This window comes from Pimephales promelas, chromosome 8 (assembly GCF_988280905.1).
Source record: "Pimephales promelas chromosome 8, fPimPro1.hap1.1, whole genome shotgun sequence".
Taxonomy (NCBI): domain Eukaryota; kingdom Metazoa; phylum Chordata; class Actinopteri; order Cypriniformes; family Leuciscidae; genus Pimephales; species Pimephales promelas.
This window is the reverse complement of record NC_142776.1, coordinates 6,942,695-6,962,717: the sequence shown is the minus strand read 5'-3', so window position 1 is coordinate 6,962,717 and position 20,023 is coordinate 6,942,695. Positions and strand designations below refer to the sequence as shown.

The following is a 20,023-nucleotide window of genomic DNA, read 5'->3' as shown; positions in this document are numbered from 1 at the left end:
GAGTAGTAATACCTTTAGAAAAAATTACAATTGTATCTCTTTTACCATCTCTCACACTCTTAAGAATGGAAAAGGAGGGGATAGACAAAACTGACTTGTTTTCAAATTACCCATCAAAAAAAGAAAATCAGGAACACAGTGCAAATAGACTGAATTAAGACAATTCAGAGTGAATTATGAATGCGTAATTGTTCCGTCAGGGTTTGCCGTAGACTAGAGAACAGTGTATACACGTTTATGCGCAGCTTTAATGAGAAAGGGATTTAGATTCAATAAACACACACTGTTCTGACTCTGCCTCTTATTTTATTAGTCCCTTAAGTAAATAAGAACCTGACAAAATCCCTCTGTAAACAATAACCACGTGCTAACGCCCACCCGCTGCGCTGAGAGACGTGTGTGTGTGTGTGTGTGTGTGTGTGTGTGGGTACAGACTACAGACGCCCTGATTGTCCAACAATGTAAATGAGGCTTGAAAATCAAAGTGTGAAGCTGACATAAAGGTTTTCTGGGAGTTTTTAGTGTTTTTAGTCTATGTTGTGGCGAGGGGATTCTGGATGGTTGCTGAGTCAAATGTCAGTGTTATGGTTCCTAAATACACAGCCATTTAAAAGTCTGAGGTCAGTAAGATTTGTTTTTCCAAAGAAATGAATACTTTAATTCAACAAGGACTCAATAAACTCATCTAAAGTGACAGACATTAAAATTGTTATATTTTTCCACATGGTTTCCACAAAGAAATTAAGCAGCACAACTGTTTTCAACATTGATAATAATGAGAAATGTTTTTTGAGCTAAAAAATCAGCATATTAGAACAATGATGGCACAGTGGATAAGACGCATGCCTTTGGTGTGAGCGACCCGGGTTTGAATCCACTGTGAGACACCAATGTGTCCCTGAGCGAAACACGTAACCCCTAATTGCTCCAGAGGCGTGCGACCTCTGGCATATATAGCAAGCAATATAAGTCGCTTTGGATAAAAGCGTCAGATAAATTAATAAAATGTAAATGTAAATTTCTGAAGGATCAGACTGGAGTGAAAATGCTGAAAATTCAGCTTTGCCATCGCGGAATTAAATTAAATTAAATAAATTATTAAAATAGAAAATAGTTGTAATAATTGTACATAATATTAATGTTTTTACTGTATTTTTGATCAAATAAATGCAGCCTTGGTGAGCAGAAGAGACTTTAACGCAACAATATTAAAAAAACAACAACATACTGACCCCAGATTTTTGAACGGTATTATATGGCTCAGTTTAATCTCAGTTTATGGAGTTTAATGCATTTTTCCAAAAGAGCCACAGCAAAGACATAATATTATTATATATTTTATACATATATATATATATTTAAAGAAAAAATATTTCTTTCCAATAAAATTTACATAATAATACATTTATTACAATTATTAGGTCCACAGACAACTAAATATAAACAAATATGCAACAAACAATAAATAAGGCCTTCCTCTGAAAGGTTGAATTACCAACTGAGTTGCATAAATACTTACATCGGAAGTGTAAATGAATACTCACCAAGGTGGCCATTTGACATATTTTCTGACTACGTCCGATTTTTTTGACGACCCACTTACTTCATCATTTAAAAGTGACCCTGATCCGATTTTTGCATTTACATTATACACTGCTGAAACTAGGGGTGGGCGATATGGAAAAAATATCATATCACGATTTTTTCAGGAAAATCACGATCACGATTTTTTATCACGATTCTTTTTCAAGTTGCTTTTAATATTTTGCAAGTTGCAAAATTTTCTTAATTTACTCTCTCAAGATGTTTTAAACCCGAATAAGTTTCTTTCTTCTGTTGAAAATAAAAGTTATTTTGAATAATGTGGGTAACCGAACAGTTGCTGGTCCCCTTATAGTTTTTTTTTATATAGGTTCTCTCCTGGAAGTTAATGGGGACCAGCAACTGTTTGGTTACCCACATTAAAAAAAAAAATTGTCTTTTGTGTTCAGCACAAGAAAGAAATTAATACAGGTTTGGAGCAACATTAGAGTGAGTAAATAATGACGGATTTTTTATTTTATTTTATTTATTTTTTATTTTTTGTGAACTATCCCTTTAAGGACAAGCGGCAGTAATATTTATTCCTGTGGCTTTTAGACCAGCACGCGACGCGTTTAATATAGACGCATATTACACCATATTGTCTCAAATGTTTGCTTTCACTTTAGACATAGCCTGTTTATGTAAACATTGTGTGTATTTAACAGTATTAGCGTAATAAGACTCGAGAGATAACTTAGTCCAGTATTCAGGCGCTGTTTGACAGACTTCAGGCTTCTAGTGCCTGTGAGCGTCGGAGGTTATGCGGTCAGGAAAGCGCACATTAGAACAGCGCATTAGCGCGTGAATTAAATGTTTAACCGGCAAGGCTTATGCAAATAATGAACTTTTGTGAATTGCAGTGTCCCGTACCTATTCCTTAACGTGTGATCATGTGTAGGCTACGTCGCGTTGTACAGTTGAGAGACGGAGGCGCCAGAACTGAACTGATAGAATGCACTGTAACACGAACGATACTACGATATTTCTTCAAAAGCAGATCGTGGAGACATTTTAATCGTCCACGATTAAAAATCGTCATATCGCACACCCCTAGCTGAAACTACCAAATGTAGACGTTCTGAACCGTAAAATTAAGTAAAACAGCACGAAATGCAATGGATGGGCCCAGATCCGGCCCACATCTGGGCCGTGTGGAATCCATGTGTCCCAGAAGTGGGCCGGATCTGAGCCGACACCATGTTGCTGTATAGGTCGGAGCATGCGCACAGAAAGTATCCTGTCAGAAGTTTTCGTGGCTTTTTTATATTTCTTTTTAATATCAATCTTATCCCATTTACTATCTCAAAGTCCAATAGACTTAGCAACGTTCAACCAATAACATGCCTCATTCATATGTTTTGGACAGTCACAGAAACAATGCACGTTGAATAAACAGTAGCTTCAGCGTTTGAGGGGAAAAATGTGAAAAAGCAACAAAAAATGTGACAATTGGGCTGCATTTACACTACAGGTCTTGATACCCAAATCCAATTTTCTGACTATATCCGATTTTTTTTTTTTTTTGACATCGTCTTTTAAAAGTGACCCTGATCTGATTTTTGCATTTACACTATACACTCTCAGAAAAAAAGGTACAAAAGCTGTCACTGGTGTTGTACCTTTTCAAAAGGTACACTTTTGTACCCAAAGGCTGCATATTGGTACCTTAGTGGTACATATTAGCACCTAAAATGGACATATTAGCACCTAAAATGGACATATTACCACCTAAAATGGACATACTACCACCTAAAAAGGACATTTTACCTCATGAAATTGACATATTAGCACCTATAATGTACATATTAACACTTAAAATGTACATATTAGTACTTTAAATGTACATATTAGTACCTAAAATGTACATATTACCACCTAAAATGGACATATTATCTCATGAAATTGACATATCCTGAAATGGACATATTAGCACCTAAAATGTACATATTAACACTTAAAATGTACATATTGGCACCCAAAATGTACATATTAACACCTAAAATGTACTTATTAGCTCATGAAATGGACAAAAGTTTACCTTTTGAAAAGGTACAGCCCCATTGACAACTTATGTACCTTTTTTTCTGAGAGTACTACCAAATATTGACGTTCTGAAACGGAAAATGAAGTAAAACAGCACGAAATGCAATGGATGTAGATGCGAATAAAATTATCCAGTGTTTTCCTTTCCACAATATTTTGAAAAGTCACCAAAACATTGGTCTCATACGGCAGAGAATAAAGAGGAGAGCCCTTGTTGGCGCTGTAGCCACGAGCGCTTAAAACCGTGCCTCCCCATATCTCGTGAAATGTCTTCAAATACGGATTTATTTCTGTAACAACCCTGCATTTTTGCCTGTACTCTTCACCCCAAACACATTCAAAAGACATGAAACCTCCGCATTGCTCCACTGTGTGTATCCTTTCCATCACGCCTATAATCGTGCACTTCACACACAAACGCACGTATCCGATTCATATCCGATTTATTACCACATATAAATGAGGCCTGAATCCGATCTGAGAAAATCGGAATCCATGCGTTCACGGTCATGTCGGATATGGGTCACTTGAACGATGCAGTGTAAACGAGGCCTTGGAGTGAAGAAGAGACTGTTTCAATTCTTATCTTTATAGTCCAAAAAGTCCATTTAGGACAAACTTGATAGTACAGCTGTCAGTATATAATGTGGATGCGCAAAGTTGGTAAACAAACAGCGTTCGTCCAATCAGTGACATTGAGGTTAACCAAAGGTTTATGAATGTGCAGTGTGAAACGTCAGTTTATGAATACCAAGGATGAATTGTTAACCTCAGGTAAATTAAGAGGATTTCTATTTCAAGTGTTCAACTATTTCAAGTGTGAAAAGCCCTTATGTTTAGGGTATAAGTCTCATCATGATTGTGTAATTCAGTGGCTCATACCTTGAGCAGGAGCTGGTATTTGGTGATCCTCTGGATGGGTTTGATCAGGTAATCACTGATGGACAGTCTGGAGTTTATCTCCTGCTGCACCTCCTGACAGAAACTCCAAGAACATCAGCAAACGAGCACTTTACTTCAGGAGACAGAACTGAGCAGCTCGAATCACACTCACCTCGAAGAATCCGTCATATTCGGCCACAACATACTCTGAGCGGGGCTTGTTCTGACAGTAGATGACATACATGTGTAACCTTCTCTCCTGCATAATAGAGGAAGACATTTCGATTGATGTTTACTACAACACACACACAAACAGAATTTGTTCTGTCGAACTCACATGTTTGATAAACAGCTCGGCCAATTTGTCGTGGTCCTGCAGACATTTCTCCAGTTCACCGAGGAAGAACCTTTCAAAATAAGAACAGAAAACATTTTGTGATGTGTATAACTGTATAAGATTCTCATCAGAAATTCAATCCGTTTCCTTCTTCAGAGTGCGTTATTGTTGATATATCAACAAGGAAATTGAATGCATATGTTTTGCATGCTGATTATTATTAACATTGTAGAGTTACATTCCAGTTTAAAAGTGTGGGGTTGGTAAGATTTTTTATCTTTTTATCTAAAAAAACAAAACAATATAACAGTAAAATTGTGAAATAGTATTAAAATTGAAAAAGAACTCTATTCTATTTATTATATTTAAAAATGTAATTTATTCCTGTGATGCAAAGTTGAATTTTTAGCATCATTACTCCAGTCTTCACTGTCAAATGATCCTTCAGAAATAATTCTGATATGCTGATTTGCTGCTTAAGAAACATTTATTATTATCAATGTTGAAAACAGTTGTGCTGCTTAAAGGGATACTCCACTTTTTTTTGGGGAAATAGGCTCATTTTACAACTCCCCTAGAGTTAAACAGTTGAGTTTTACCGTTTTCGAATCAATTCAGCTGATTTTCTGATATTTAGAAGAATATCTGTAATCAGACAGTTTCTGGTCTCATTGACTAATTTCCTATTTCCAAAAAAAGTGGAGTATCCCTTTAATAGTTGATGAAGTTATGAATCTTTTCAGGATTCTTTGATGAATAGAAAGATCAAAAGAACAGCATTTAATTAATTTAATACAAATCTTTTGTTACATGAAAAATGCATTTATTTACATTTAAAAAAGTATTAGTATTTATTAGTAAAAATATATTTTTTCCCTAAAAAATCTACTGTAATCTTACTGACCTCAAACTTCTGAACAGTAGTATACCAAATATCAAATTCTATATATTTTATAAATCAGCCCTACACAAAAAAGATTTTTTGTACTTATATATATATATATATATATATAATTTTTCTTCCCTGTTAGTTCATTTAAAGAGTATTTTAGTGCCTTTATTAAATTAAATTATTAGTTTATGACCAGATGCAAAAAAAATCCAGTTTGTCAAGCCCAGCATTAGGTTTTATTTAAGAAAATAGCTGTGGTTTACTCTTTATGCCAGTCGTAGATTTGATGAATGTTCCCGAATACGATCTTATCCTTCCCCGTCATGTCCTCCGGAATACCTTTTTCCCCAATCCTTTTCATAAAGTCCTGGGGATAATGAGAAAAACAGACATTTGGAAACTCTACATAATAATAAATGTTCCTCTGTGGAAAACTCTTATCAATAACCCCTTTGCACCGTATATGGTTCTCTGGAGAAAAAAAATGGTTCTTGATGTCACGTTATACACAATGTTTTTCAGATCACTGTAATCATTTTTGTCCTGCAAGTAATAAGGTGACTAATGCAAATCAGCTGGATTTTAAACAAAAGCATAACCAAATGTTGAAAATGTGCTTGGTCATGACAGGACATCTAAATTTGTAACATGAAACAGATAACATATGTGCACCTTTCTGAAAAGATTTTGTTGTTATCTGTCACACACCTCAATTATGACACCCAGATCCTTCACATAGTCTCTCTCGGTCTGCACCATTTCATTTAACACAAACCTGTAGATAGTAGAAATATGAGAGATATCAGAATACGCCATAACATCAACATGTTTCAACTAGTACTGTATCCTAAGATTTGCATTTTTATTTGTTGTTTAATTCATTTGAGCAGGTCAGATGAGTACTTACATTCGCCCTCTCATGGCCTTGTTCTTCTGCTCTTTTTCTGGGTCTCTGGGCGCCTGATCAGACGGGGAGACGCTACCCAACACTGGGAAAGAGCCAGGCTCTGGAGTCTGAAAGAGAGAAAGTGAAAGATAGATTAGAATCAAAACTCAAAGGGAACGCACAAACAATGAGGACACAGTGTGTAAAGAAATGCATTTTGTTATTTGCAAACCCAAATGAAATATTTCTTCAATGAACAAGATGTTCAAAATGGTTAACTGAATTAAATTATTCCTTTAAAAGATCAAAAAAAAAAAAGTCATGGGTTTACTGAAGAAAGAGAAAGAATATCTGAGGAAACGGACGAAAAGCTAACAAATATTTAAATCATAAAAATTTAAAATTTAAATAAAAAGATTTAAAAGTTCATTTTAAACTGTAAAATAAACAATGAGTGGCAACCGCGTTCTAAAACCAAATGAACCGCTGAATAATGCAGGTAGTGGCAACCGCATTTACAAAAATTCTATGCAGTGTGTACAAAAACAAACTAGTTGTGAATGACGTATTTAACTGCATAATTAAAAGACTAATTTGTGCAGAATGTTGCTATGGTTACCAAGCTATCAATCATAGTGAGCACAAGCAATAAGTTAGCTGCAGTTCACTAATAACAAAGATAATAAACAGAATAATGTTCACTGGTGTGGACGCTAATATAGTTATTGTTCTAGCAATCTTCAGATAAAAAATATTTTGAGTGTTTTTTATTGATATCAATCGAAATAAAACACTTACTAAAAAGAGGACATCTTATTTGTTTACCTGCGAGTCATGTGACCATTAACTAACAATAGAGAACCGTGAACTGAATGTGTTGATGAATTATTGAAATGGACTGTGATGATGCGTTTTAAAGGTCATCTTCATAGTAAATCCTGCAATGTTTTTTATATTATTTTTTATAAAAATGCATGTATATGTATAATTGCATAAAATTACAAAAAAACAAACAAACTAGTAAACGTTGCTGTGAGGCTGTTTCTAATACTGCCGGTAAAGTTGACATCTTTCTCTCTTCAGACTGCCGTTATCAATCTCTCTCTATTTCCCCCTCTTTATGAATTTGTGAAAACACTATTGTGTTTTTCTTTTGATATTTGGGCAAACGGGAACACAAAAAAAAATACATTTAATGTATTATCACATTAACTGCTATAGAAGTTTACCCGACTTCCACTTCTGAGTAACCCGGAAATGTGAAAAGAACAAGATGAGAGTGAGTAAATTTAGAACAAGATGAGAGTGAGAACAAGATTACAAAGTTTTCATTCTTGGGTAAATTCCTCTTTTAACAAAAAGAATTAAAGGGATACTCCACTTTTTTTTGGAAATAGGCTCATTTTACAAGTCCCCCAGAGTTATACAGTTGAGTTTCACCGTTTTCAAATGTATTCAGCCGATTTTCTGATATTTAGAAGAATATCAGTAACCAGACAGTTTCTGGTCCCATTGACTTCTATAGTAGGAAAAAAATAAACTATGGAAGTCAATGAGACCAGAAACTGTCTGGTTACTCATATTCTTCTAAATATCAGAAAATGGGCTGAATGGATTCGAAAACGGTAAAACTCAATGTACTGTATAACCCTGACAGAGTTGTAAAATGAGCCTATTTCCAAAAAAGTGGAGTATCCCTTTAAGGATGCAAAAAACAAGAAAAGCAAAAAACAACAATAAAAAATTGATGAAAGTCTGTGTTTCACCTTCTCCTCCTGAGTGGAGGGGTCCTTGATGATCTCCATGGGGGGAGGGAGGGGTGTGTGGGGCTCGTCTTCAGCCTCTTCTTCTCCCCCGCTGTTCACTCCTCGTCTTCCTCTCTTTGGAGAAAGAGTCATTCCAATTTAAAATAAAAAACGCCACCCTTGAGCCAACAGGAATCTATCATTCATGACTGCTAACAGCAGGCAGGCTCCTCATAAAACATGCATCAATACAGGAAGCTCTTTTACATAGATTTGTAGATTACTACACTAAAATATGTTAGGTATGGTACCAGATAAAAGGAGAATGCATTTCTAGACATTGTTTGGTATGTGCTGGAATGTAGAAACACTGGAGTCTGATGTTAGAACATTTCCTAAATAGTGTTTGTCGTACCTCTTCGGTGCTATCTTGGTGTGACGGCCCCAGTTCTACACTTTTGCGGCCGTCTCGTTTACGTTGCTTATTGTTGGGTTTTTTAGCGTTAGCGTTGTCCCCCTTGCCGTGGCTGAGACGCCGTACGGGGCTGGTGAGCCATTTTTTTAACGTGTTTCCAGTAGTTCCAGAGCGTTTGGGTCCCGGAGAACCGGTTGGCAAAGAGGTCACCGATGTCTGTGGCTGCAGTGATGCGGAGGACTCCGATTTGACCTCTGAACTTCCCACAGGATAGTTTTCTGTTGAAGAAAAATGACAGAGAAATTATATAGAGTTATTGACCACAATGGAATTAATAGACAACCAATAAAAAGTCAACACAGTTCTGATTGGGGTCAGTAAGATTTCTTTTAAATAAATGAATATATTTATTCAGCAAGGATACATTAAGTTGATAAAATTGGCATCAGTGTTATTTTAGTATAATTAGATAGCCTATACTACACTACAGATAACTACATTATTTAGTAAAATAAATTATCATTTTTATCAAGCTCATATGTTTATGTTCAGTTATTTCACTTTAATGTCAATGACAATTACGGTCATTAAAATGAAATTACCGAACTTAAATATACGAGCTTGATAAAATTGATCATTTTAGAAGAAAAATTTCAGATGGCACTTATAGGCTTTTGCATCTAAACGTTCATAGATATGTATTCTATTTTAAAATCTTTGGAACATTATCTTCATCAAAAAATCCTGAAAAAAAAATGTATTACAGTTTCCACAGAAAAATTAAACAAATCTTTTAGTGGCTTTCGCTATGTATAAATTCTACAATGGATGTAACAGATAACCAACAAAGGCAATCACAATTCTGACGTAATATATAACCTAAGAGATCGGCTTGTAATATACAACTTCATAACATTTAGAACATGCAATTTAACCCCTTAAAAACTGTGCATAATATAGAACATTAAAAAACTCCTTATACCAGCTCAGAGATGTTCACCACAGCCGAAACCTCAAAACCCCACAGAACCAAATCCAACATCTGAAAGCCAAGAAACCTGAGCGCAATGTTGGACATCAGCCTCTCTGAGGTGAAAGGAAAGCAATCGTCTAGTCTTATAGACCACTAGTTGGTAAAGCTGACAATCGTAGAGTGAAAAAACCAGCTTGACCTGATCTGAGCATAAAGGCCTTCTGTAACTCCACATAGCACACATCACAACAAAGGCAAACTGCACATCACAGCACATGGAATTTAACACAGAAAAAATTTACTTATCCTTCAAATTGTAAAATTTAATTTTTAGTCATTTAAACTATTAAACTGAAGTACATAACGGCTAAACATTTCATGTTAGCATAAAAGTGGTGTAATGGATTTGCTTATCAGACTTGTCTGTGTAAATCCCCAATCTTTTAACTCATGTTATAACTGGCAAAAGAGGTAAAGCCAGTTGCTTTCTTTCACTTGGTATCCAGAATACCACAAAGGCACATGGAAGGGATGCTAGATAACCACTAGGGGCTCTATCTAAATGACTTTGTGCGCTGACGCATGTCTCATTCGTATTTTGCACCCACGCAAAGCAGGCTTTTTTTCTCCACAGACGCACGTCGGTAAACTAGGAAATGAACTTGCGCTCCCCGGGCGGATCGGCGCAAAAAGGAGGCGTGTTTCGGCGCAAATATTCCCTAGTGCTATTTTGCAGTTACAGAAAACAATTGCGCTGTGCGTTGTTCATAATGCTATTTTAAGTGCGCATGCTTGGCCATAATGTAGCGGGCGCACAACGCGCATACACTTTGATTCTCTCGTCAACACAGATGCAGCAGTTTTTATTTTTGCAAATCATACATTATAACAAGGAAAAATATGAGGGAAATCATTGAGGTTTCCATGAAGATGAAAAAACCCAATTACCCAATTTTTTTTAAGGCTAATTGAAGTACTGAAGGATCAGACCTGTTTGCCCAATACACTCTCAGAAAAAAAAAGGTACAAAAGCTGTCACTGGGGCTGTACCTTTTCAAAAGGTACACTTTTGTACCCAAAGGCTGCATATTGGTACCTTAGTGGTACATATTAGCACCTAAAATGTACATGTTACAACCTAAAATATACATTGTAGGACCTATGATGTCCATATTACCACCTAAAATGGACATATCAGCACCTACTGTAAAATGTACATATTAACTCTTAAAATGTACATATTACCACCTAAAATGTACATATTAGGACCTATAATGTACATATACCACTTAAAATGGACATATTAGCACCTAAAATTAACATATTAGCTCATGAAATGGACATATTAGCACCTAAAATGTAAATATTAACACGTAAAAAGTACATATTAGTACTTATATGTTCATATTAGTACTTATATGTACGTTTATGTACAAAAAGTACATAAACGTACATATTACCACCTAAAATTTACATATTAGGACCTAAAATGTACATATTAGCACCTAAAATGGACAAAAGTTTACCTTTTGAAAAGGTACAGCCCCAGTGACAGCTTTTGTACTTTTTTTCTGAGAGTGTAGTGGCAAGAAACATATGTATATAATGTTTAACCGACGGTGATTTGGGTGGGTTTCTCCCATCCCCATACAACGTCACTTCTTTGTCTTTCACTGCCCTGACAAGAACGTCGGTCTCATCGGCTGTGAACCGCTCCTTACGAGCGCCTGGTAAACCCACCATTATAATAACAATCCGCCATGCAACACGCGCACCTACTCATAAAGGGTATGTTGGATGATGCTCTGATTGGTTTATTTTACGTTACGCCCAAACCACACCTATGAATAATGAGGCTACTTCAGACTAACCTATTTTAAACTTGCGTCGGGTGCAAGAGTCATTTATTCCGCCGGTAAAATAGCAACAGCGCCCAAGAACCGCCCACAAAGTTGCTTGATACTTGCGTTTCAGATCGTTAAAATAGAGCCCCTAGCTGTTTTATTCAGAAAGGAAAGCTTAAATTGATTAAAACTGACAATAGAGACTTTTACATTGTTACAAAAAATATCCTACTTGAAATAAATGCTGTTTTCAACATTTCAATAAAAAGAAATGTTTCTTGAGCACCAAATCAGCACAAGATTTCTGAGTAATGATGCTGAAAATTCAGCTTTGCCATAACAGGAATAAATTACAGTTTAAAATATATTAAAATTGCAGACCGTTCTTGTAATTATATTTCACTATATTCAGTTTTTTTTATGTATTTGTAGGTTTTCAAGTTTGGTGAGCGCAAGAGACTTTTTTCAAAAATGAGTTTTTTCAGATTAATGCTTGCGAAATGTGGTAAGAAAAGCAATCGGATTGCGTTTAAATATCCTGGCTATCCAAACCGTCCTTAAATTATCCTAATAGTCACAAAGCTGCTACAAACTGCTAAGTCGACCGCAAACTAAAACCAGGAATTACATCAGAAAGTTTATCCTCCTAGATATCTATTCCCTCCTCATAGAGACAATGTAGACAACTTTACAACTCAGACAACATTCCTTCCCCCCTGGAGGAATTCATGTAAGTGCTTTAACTAAATTATGAGCTTTATGTTTATGCTTTTTAAAACCCACCAATACCACCGCTAAGCTTACACTGTAAGTCTATTACTGTTCTGCATCTTCAAGGGATGAGTCAAAATGATCTTCTGTGCTAATTAACAGCGTTCATAGATATTTGTTTAAGTATAGAAAATAACCAGGAATCCTTAAAGGATGGGCTGAGATAACAAACCTGATGCCTCATGCCCACAGCTGTCTGCTTCAGTGCAGATCATTAACTGAGTTACCGTAGACATTGCGTAAGTGACTTCCCATGGGGTGAGAATGGGACAAAGGTCACTTCCTTATTACGAGTTTCTTCAAAGAGCCATTTACCCCTTGAAACTTCCCCGCCAAACCCCCTTCCCAGGTATTGACCAATCAGATCTCGCCCTGCTTATCCTGACAGCCTCAGGGAGGATCCACGCTGATCACGTGAAGGGATAATGCTCCTTTGTTAGAGTCATGCTTCATTTCCTTAAGTTTCACTGCTGTCATTACAACAGGCGCCTGATGGTTAAAAATTCCAACATTAGCAATAGACAAACCGAACCTTCATACTGCTACCTTTTTATCGAAAGTTCTTTCTCAATATCAGATGAGACACCCACCAGTCACCCACACTCGTGCACAAGTTGCTGATGTTGCATTCTATCCAGAACAAAAACAACTAAAAGTCCTGTAGAAAATGCAGGAACAAATGTATTGTGTTCACACTTTGCAGGGTGAACAACAGTACTCCCGTTTTGTTGGATCTCAAACTAAAAACAAAAACAGGAAAAAATATGAATCTATTACATTTTTAACATTGACCAGTGCTGAAGAATACTTAATTAATGTGACACTGTACATAAATAATGACTATGAACAACAGTGAACAATTCAGTTGTAACCATATTGATTAATCTTGTAGATACAACCTCTGCTTCACGTCAGGGTCCTGATCACACCGTCAGGGTTTATTCTGCGATAACAATCAGTTGGATGTACATTATCCATTCCATACATCTATGCAATGTATGTAAATACATAAATATGGCATTATTCACAATATAACCCAGACATAACATCTGATACAATAGTGTACAGTGTCATCAATCTGTCCAATAAGAGGTTCTTGTTAAAAAAAAAGTATTCTAATTCACCAAAAATCAGCCAAAATGTGCAGAACCTTCAAAGAGCATGTTATCCTTCAAGAAAAGGGGTAAGAAATGATCAAACAGAGCTGAGAACTTGATTTGAGCTTCAAAGCTGAGGGAACAGCAGACACATTGGTTTGTTGATGGGGAAATTAGGTTACAGGAAAACAGAGAAGCTTGAGGGGGCAGTATCACTCACACACACACAGCTTTGCTATTTTTTTCCCCATTAATTATGCTTTAAAAAACAAAAAAACACAGAAGACATAAAAGAGTGGGAAAAAAGGGATACAATAGGTAACCGCTAAATTATCGATTTTTATTTATGTCAAAAAATCCTATTTTTGATAATACAACTGCAAGCTGAATACATGAGGTTAAACCAGGAGAAAGTCATTTCGAAGGGTAGAATCCATAGAAGATGGTGCCAGCAACATCAAGGACATGGGTTCAATTTTTAGGCAACACATTGAATATATACACACACATAATATATACACCAATTGCACTGTTAGATGCTTCAGATAAAAGTACGCAACAATTGCAGATTTTCACTTTTGACAATGTAAATGCTTATCGACCTCCAAAAAAGACAAGATTGCTGAAAGAAAAATCCTCAATGCTTTTGCATTTAACACGAAACCCTGTTATCTGTAAATAATTGTACGTTGAATCACTCAAAACACCCTTGAGCTCGTCTGAGATCTCCAGGATTCAGATCAGTGAACCGTTACATTAAATACCAGAGTTCAGAAGAAAAGATGCACATACACCAACACACAAAACTCAATCATAATCATTAACCCAGACACACTATACCCAACTCCCAGAGGGCATGAACAGACACACACTGCCAAAAGAAATTCAACTGAATGCATCTGAATACATTCCACAAGCAAACAGACTGTTTTGAGTTACGCACCTGCGCCATCACAACAGCAAATCTTTCCCAAAATCCAACTGAGACAAACTCCACAAGAGCAACACGACCTCCCACTCCGCATGCTGCCCGCTCACCGTCTCATATGTGCGTCCAGAGACAGGTGAGAGACAGAGGAGGAGAAAGGGAGAAGGGCGGTATGGGAGGTGGAGGACGCTTTGACTCAGTCTACTTTAATACTGAAGCTAAGCTGGAAGTTCAGCGCTACTCTTTTTCACAATAAAGAGGAGGGGCCAGGGGGGCGGGGCCAGGGGCCACTGAGACACACACATTCAAAAGGGATAGAGAAAGGTTCCACTGAATTAATTGAGGTCTGCGAAATCTAATATGCAAAAATATTCTCCTCAAACGAGACTGGGGGAAAAAAAAAGCAGAAGTCAGTTTTCAGTTGTTCCATGGAAAGACAAGTGTAGTTCATTTGTGTGTCTGTGTGTGTGTGAATCTTACATCAGCTACGTCTGCATGCTGCAGTGGCCCATTTTTGAAAGGGTGTGTCTATATCACAAGATCTCCATCCCCACTTCACCAGTTTCAGGAACAAAAACATGCATTCAACTAAATGGTCATATTATACATAAGCGTCGCATAACAGATGCAGTTGAGATATGCAAACATCAATGAAAAGAAAAGCAAGAAAAGCGTTCACGATAATAACCTGCGTTTACACTCTTAAAGGGTAGGCAATTTGCTTTATAAACACGTTGTTATACTGGTTGAAACTTTTTTCACATCCTGATAGCAATCAATACACTCTCAGAAAAAGAGGGTACAAAAGCTGTCACTGGGTCTGTACCTTTTGAAAAGGAACACTTTTGTACCCAAAGGATGCATATTGGTACCTTAATGGTACATATTAACACCTAAAATGTACATATTAGCACCTAAAATGTACATATCAACACTTAAAATGTACATATTAGCACCTAAAATGTACATATTAACACCTAAAATGTACATCACTGATTCTTGAAACTTTGGCAAAAACATGTCCCACTAAAAAAAGTGCTAATTCTGTTGGAAATTAATAACATTTTCATGAATGAAAAGAATCAAGTTTATAATCAAGGGGTCCTTTGCACATATGTAAGGTTATTTTATAGGTTTATTTTTCATTTTTATTATTTTAATGATTATATTCTGGCCCATTGCCTACAAAATCAGCTGTCCTCGGATAGGAGATAATCATTTCAACTTGATTAAAAAAACAAAAAGGAATAATTGAATTGAATAATATATTTACCACACAAAAGAGTACATTGTAATATGTATTAAAAACTAAAAACAGTGAGTTTTGAACAATATTTACTATTATTTTGTGGTTGTTCAAAATGTGTCCCACATATTCGTCACCACCGTCAGATATTTATAAAAAGCAATAAAATCAGGCAACTACAAGGTCAACTACATTCCTCCATACCCCATTTTCAAACCTTCAGCTTTACAGCATGCTTCAAGATGACTCAAGCTCCCGTAATTTTGCTATTTTCTCTTAAACTTGTTCATATATTTGGGCACTGCTACTGTCACAACCATAACATGTCAACACCGTCTCTTTTTTATAGAAAATATTAGATTATATTATGACATAATTGTATACTTTTTAAGAAGAGGTCTGAAGTAGCTAGCAACAGAGGGGAAACAAGATGGCTATAATGTGAACAACTCATGCATATCATGTGAAAGAGTAGGTTTTGTCACCACCGTCAGACGTCACCACCGTCAGGTTTTCTATCTGACGGTGGTGACATACCCTGTGACGGTGGTGACAAAACCCCCCAAATGGTCTATAACAGAGGCTAGAATATAATTGTTGATCACAATAAATACCAATATATTATCTGTAATGTTCCATTCACCTCTTTAATATTTGTATTTATTTAATTCCCCCCATATTTCTTCCACTGCATGCTACTATTAGCGCGAGTGAGAGTGAGGATGTTTCCTGATATCCTCACGGCTGTGGTTCATCTGCAGGAATACAGCAGTTCTAATCTGAACACGTTTGATGCGATTAAATTGTGTTTCATGATGTTCATTTAGATTTTTGCCCACACTAAAAATTTGTTAAAGCCTAGCATGGATAGGAGCAGCAATAACCCCCTTGGGGTAAACAGAACAGAACCAACATGAATGTTTTGCAGATTATTTCAAAATTTAAAGTACAATATAATTCGAGAATTTATTCAGATTCTTGGGGAATCAGAATGTCAAGTCCTGACTGACGAGTGGAGCTGGGGAGGGAGGAGGGTAATGAGCTCCTGAGAAACGTGATAGCTGCTGATAATACTGAAGGAGCTTATACAGTGTACAGTGATAGGCGTCATATTCCTATAGGGGGAGGTGGATCAGCTAATAGTCGGCTGATGCGAGCTTGACTAACGTGACCTGCCAGAACTAACGCTACGCTTGATATTTAGACAGATTTTTTGAACAATTTTTGAGAGAAATAGGCTTTTTGTGTACATGGAAAAAGTCCTAGATGTTTGAGTTCAACTCATGAAAAATGGGGGCAAAAACAAGTGTTGCATTTATAATTTTGTTCAGTGTACATATTTATGAATTATACCATCAGCCTATCGTCCAATATGGGATAAGGTGTGCCTTCCCTCTCTCTCAATTCACTATTATGCCATGTTCATTTGGCTTATGTCATTTGGGATGCACATAGTGCAGCTACTGCCTACCTACACAGCACATAGTATGCACTATCCATTCCAGGCTATGCATCTCCAATGACTAAAGCCAAATGAAAATGGCATGACATCATTTAAACAAATCTAACATTCGCTGTAATTACCCCCAATTTCATAGTCATTACACTCAACTTTGACTTTATGTATTTTAGAAAGTTATGGCTAGGCAGCAGCTATCTGTAGAGGAGAGAAGGAGAAGAAACAGGGAATACCAAAAAAAGCTGAGAGAGAAAATACACAGTGAGGCAGAGTTAAATGAGGAATACCTCATAAAAGGAAAAAAATGTTTATCACAGTGCTCAGGATTGTTATTTTTTGGACCAAATAGTTAAATGAAGTTAAGCAAGAATTGATTGACTTGAGTGGTATACATTGTGGAATTGTATGTTGTAAAGAGGCCACAGTCACCACCGTCAGATTAATGTCACCACCGTCAGTTCTAAAGTCACCACCGTCAGAGGGAGTTTTATTTGTTTTAAATGAATATACTTGAAATATGATTCTTCAGTGCTGTTGAGTTAATAAAGTAATAGTCTCTTTTAATACAAAAATATGTTTGTTAAATAAAACAACATTAATTTTTCTATTTAGGCTTAAAGTAAATGTTGTATGATGTTATATCTTTTAAAGCAGCACACGCAAAACAGTATAAAAAATGAACATTCAACATTTGAATGTGAATATTCAACATTTAACAGCATATATGTGTACCAAGAATGCCAGATAATGATTTAAAAACTCTAAATACATATTAGACCAAACAAATAAAAAATAATTTGCTATTTATTTTGTCTGACGGTGTTGACAAAAACAAAGTGATAACTGGAGAAACGCCTATTTTATGAAAAAAATACAAAATGAGGAGGTTGCACCGGTGCATTGCTGAACAGCCAAGACCTTGCTTTATAATGATATACCTTCAGATTTTGTAATTTAACTAACTTTTTATTTTCAAAATTAAAACCTGTTTTATCCAAATTCCCAAGAATCACTGACATATTAGCACCTAAAATGTACATATTAACACCTAAAATGTACTTATTAGCACCTAAAATGTACATATCAACACTTAAAATGTACATATTAGCTCCTAAAATGTACATATTAACACCTAAAATGTACTTATTAACACCTAAAATGTACTTATTAGCACCTAAAATGTACATATTAGCACCTAAAATGTACATATTAACACCTAAAATGTACTTATTAGCACCTAAAATGTACATATTAGCACCTTAAATGTACATATTCACATCTAAAATGTACATATTAACACCTAAAATGTACATATTAGTGGCTAAAATGGACAAAAGTTTCCCTTTTGAAAAGGTACAGCCCCAGTGACAGCTTTTGTACCTTTTTTTCTGAGAGTGTATAATAGAAGTGGTCTGAATATAAAAACATGTACATATATCTTCTGTGGAAGTCTCAGGACCAAAAAAAAAATGTCCGAATGCAATGATAGGATACCCTGCTTGCGTGATATGTCATTATTGTGAGGTTATGTGCTTTGAGGCATGAGGTAATTTAACACCGTCTCATTTGACGCTTTGCAGAATCTGGCTGTGCGTGTTCATGTGTTGAAGGAGGCGTGGCTTTGCAGACGCTCTGAAGGGAGGGTGGGATCTTATGCTTTCAAAACTTGCTATTGCTAGCCTCTCCGCACTTTCCAAACGTACTTTTAAAAATAAATGTTCCAAAAGGGATTTTTTTCACAGAGATGCCACTGAAGAACCATTTTTTGTTCCCTAAAGAACCTTTCAATGAGCAGTTCTTAAAACGACCATTTTCTTCTTACTGTGAAGAACATTTTAATCATCTAAAGAACTGTCTTTTTCACCATAAAAAGCCTTTTGTGTAATGGAAAGGTTCCATGGATGTTAAAGGCTATTCATTGAACCATCAATGGCAATAAAGAATCTTTATTTTTAAGAAAGTAAAAACTAAAATAAACTGAAGTACTTTTAATTTGCAAGGTTATTCAGTTGATCACCGGAAAAATAGACATTACCACATGGTTATTTATTATATAAAAAAAATCTTTATTTTTAAGAAAATTATCAAATAAACTGAAGTACGTTTAATTTGCAAGGTTATTCAGTTGATCACTGGAAAAATAGACATTACCTCGTGATTATTTATTGTAGCAAAAATGTATTTACTTAGATTCATTGTTTGGTGTTTTTTTTTTTACTTTATTTTTTTATCTTAACTGTCTTCATTATTTCAAAAGCAACCGGAGCTTCTAACGGCAGCTTCAGTGAAGCGATGACTTTAACAATTAGCGATTGGCTCTGTTATCTAGAAGGCGGGAATTATTTTGCCATATTTCACGTTGCACTTTCTCCCATTCAAGTAATATGAGTGCACCTTCTTTGTATATATAGTCTTTGTGAGGACACAAGTCAAAACTCGAACTCGGGGTGTGCAACCTTGTGTGTCAGAGAATGATTTATGAATTATATAATGTTACAGTGATATTATGTGAAATAAGAATTTGGTCAAACCGCCCACCAATAGCCTAAAATATGATGTAAATTAATAATATTACAAAAGTTTTGTAACATTGATTTGCAAAAACTCAAATACTACACTGCAATATATATACTGTATATATATATATATATATATATATGAAGAGTTCAGATGCAAAGGCCTCTAAGTGCCATTTGAAATTTTCTTCTAAAATGATAATTTTTATCAAGCTTATATATTTAAGTTCAGTAATTTCACTTAAATGACAATGAAGATTACCTATGAATTGCCATTTAAGTGAAATTACTGAACTTAAATATACAAGCTTGATAAAAATGATCATTCTAGAAGAAAATGTCAATTGGAGTGTAGGTTTTATGAGAAAATATTTGAGTCTTTTTTCTTAAAAACGTCACATTTAT

The 20,023-nt window shown here is 35.6% G+C and overlaps 1 protein-coding gene across 2 annotated transcripts in view; it reads right to left on the bottom strand.

Moving 5' to 3' along the window:
* kalrnb (kalirin RhoGEF kinase b) overlaps positions 1 to 20,023 on the bottom strand; it is a 123,669-nt gene that overhangs the window by 29,979 nt on the left and 73,667 nt on the right. The window contains exons 1-9 of one of the 2 annotated variants that reach the window (XM_039689248.2): positions 14,413 to 14,621; positions 8,785 to 9,062; positions 8,391 to 8,504; positions 6,646 to 6,752; positions 6,447 to 6,513; positions 6,002 to 6,105; positions 4,847 to 4,916; positions 4,682 to 4,768; positions 4,510 to 4,602 (exon numbers count right to left, since the gene is read on the bottom strand). In XM_039689248.2, the coding sequence (XP_039545182.1) occupies positions 4,510 to 4,602; positions 4,682 to 4,768; positions 4,847 to 4,916; positions 6,002 to 6,105; positions 6,447 to 6,513; positions 6,646 to 6,752; positions 8,391 to 8,504; positions 8,785 to 9,062; positions 14,413 to 14,494 (1,002 nt within the window). In that variant the 5' untranslated portion in view covers positions 14,495 to 14,621. Of the gene's footprint in view, positions 1 to 4,509; positions 4,603 to 4,681; positions 4,769 to 4,846; positions 4,917 to 6,001; positions 6,106 to 6,446; positions 6,514 to 6,645; positions 6,753 to 8,390; positions 8,505 to 8,784; positions 9,063 to 14,412; positions 14,622 to 20,023 lie in introns of those variants that run through there. The other variant, XM_039689247.2, reaches the window with a different exon arrangement.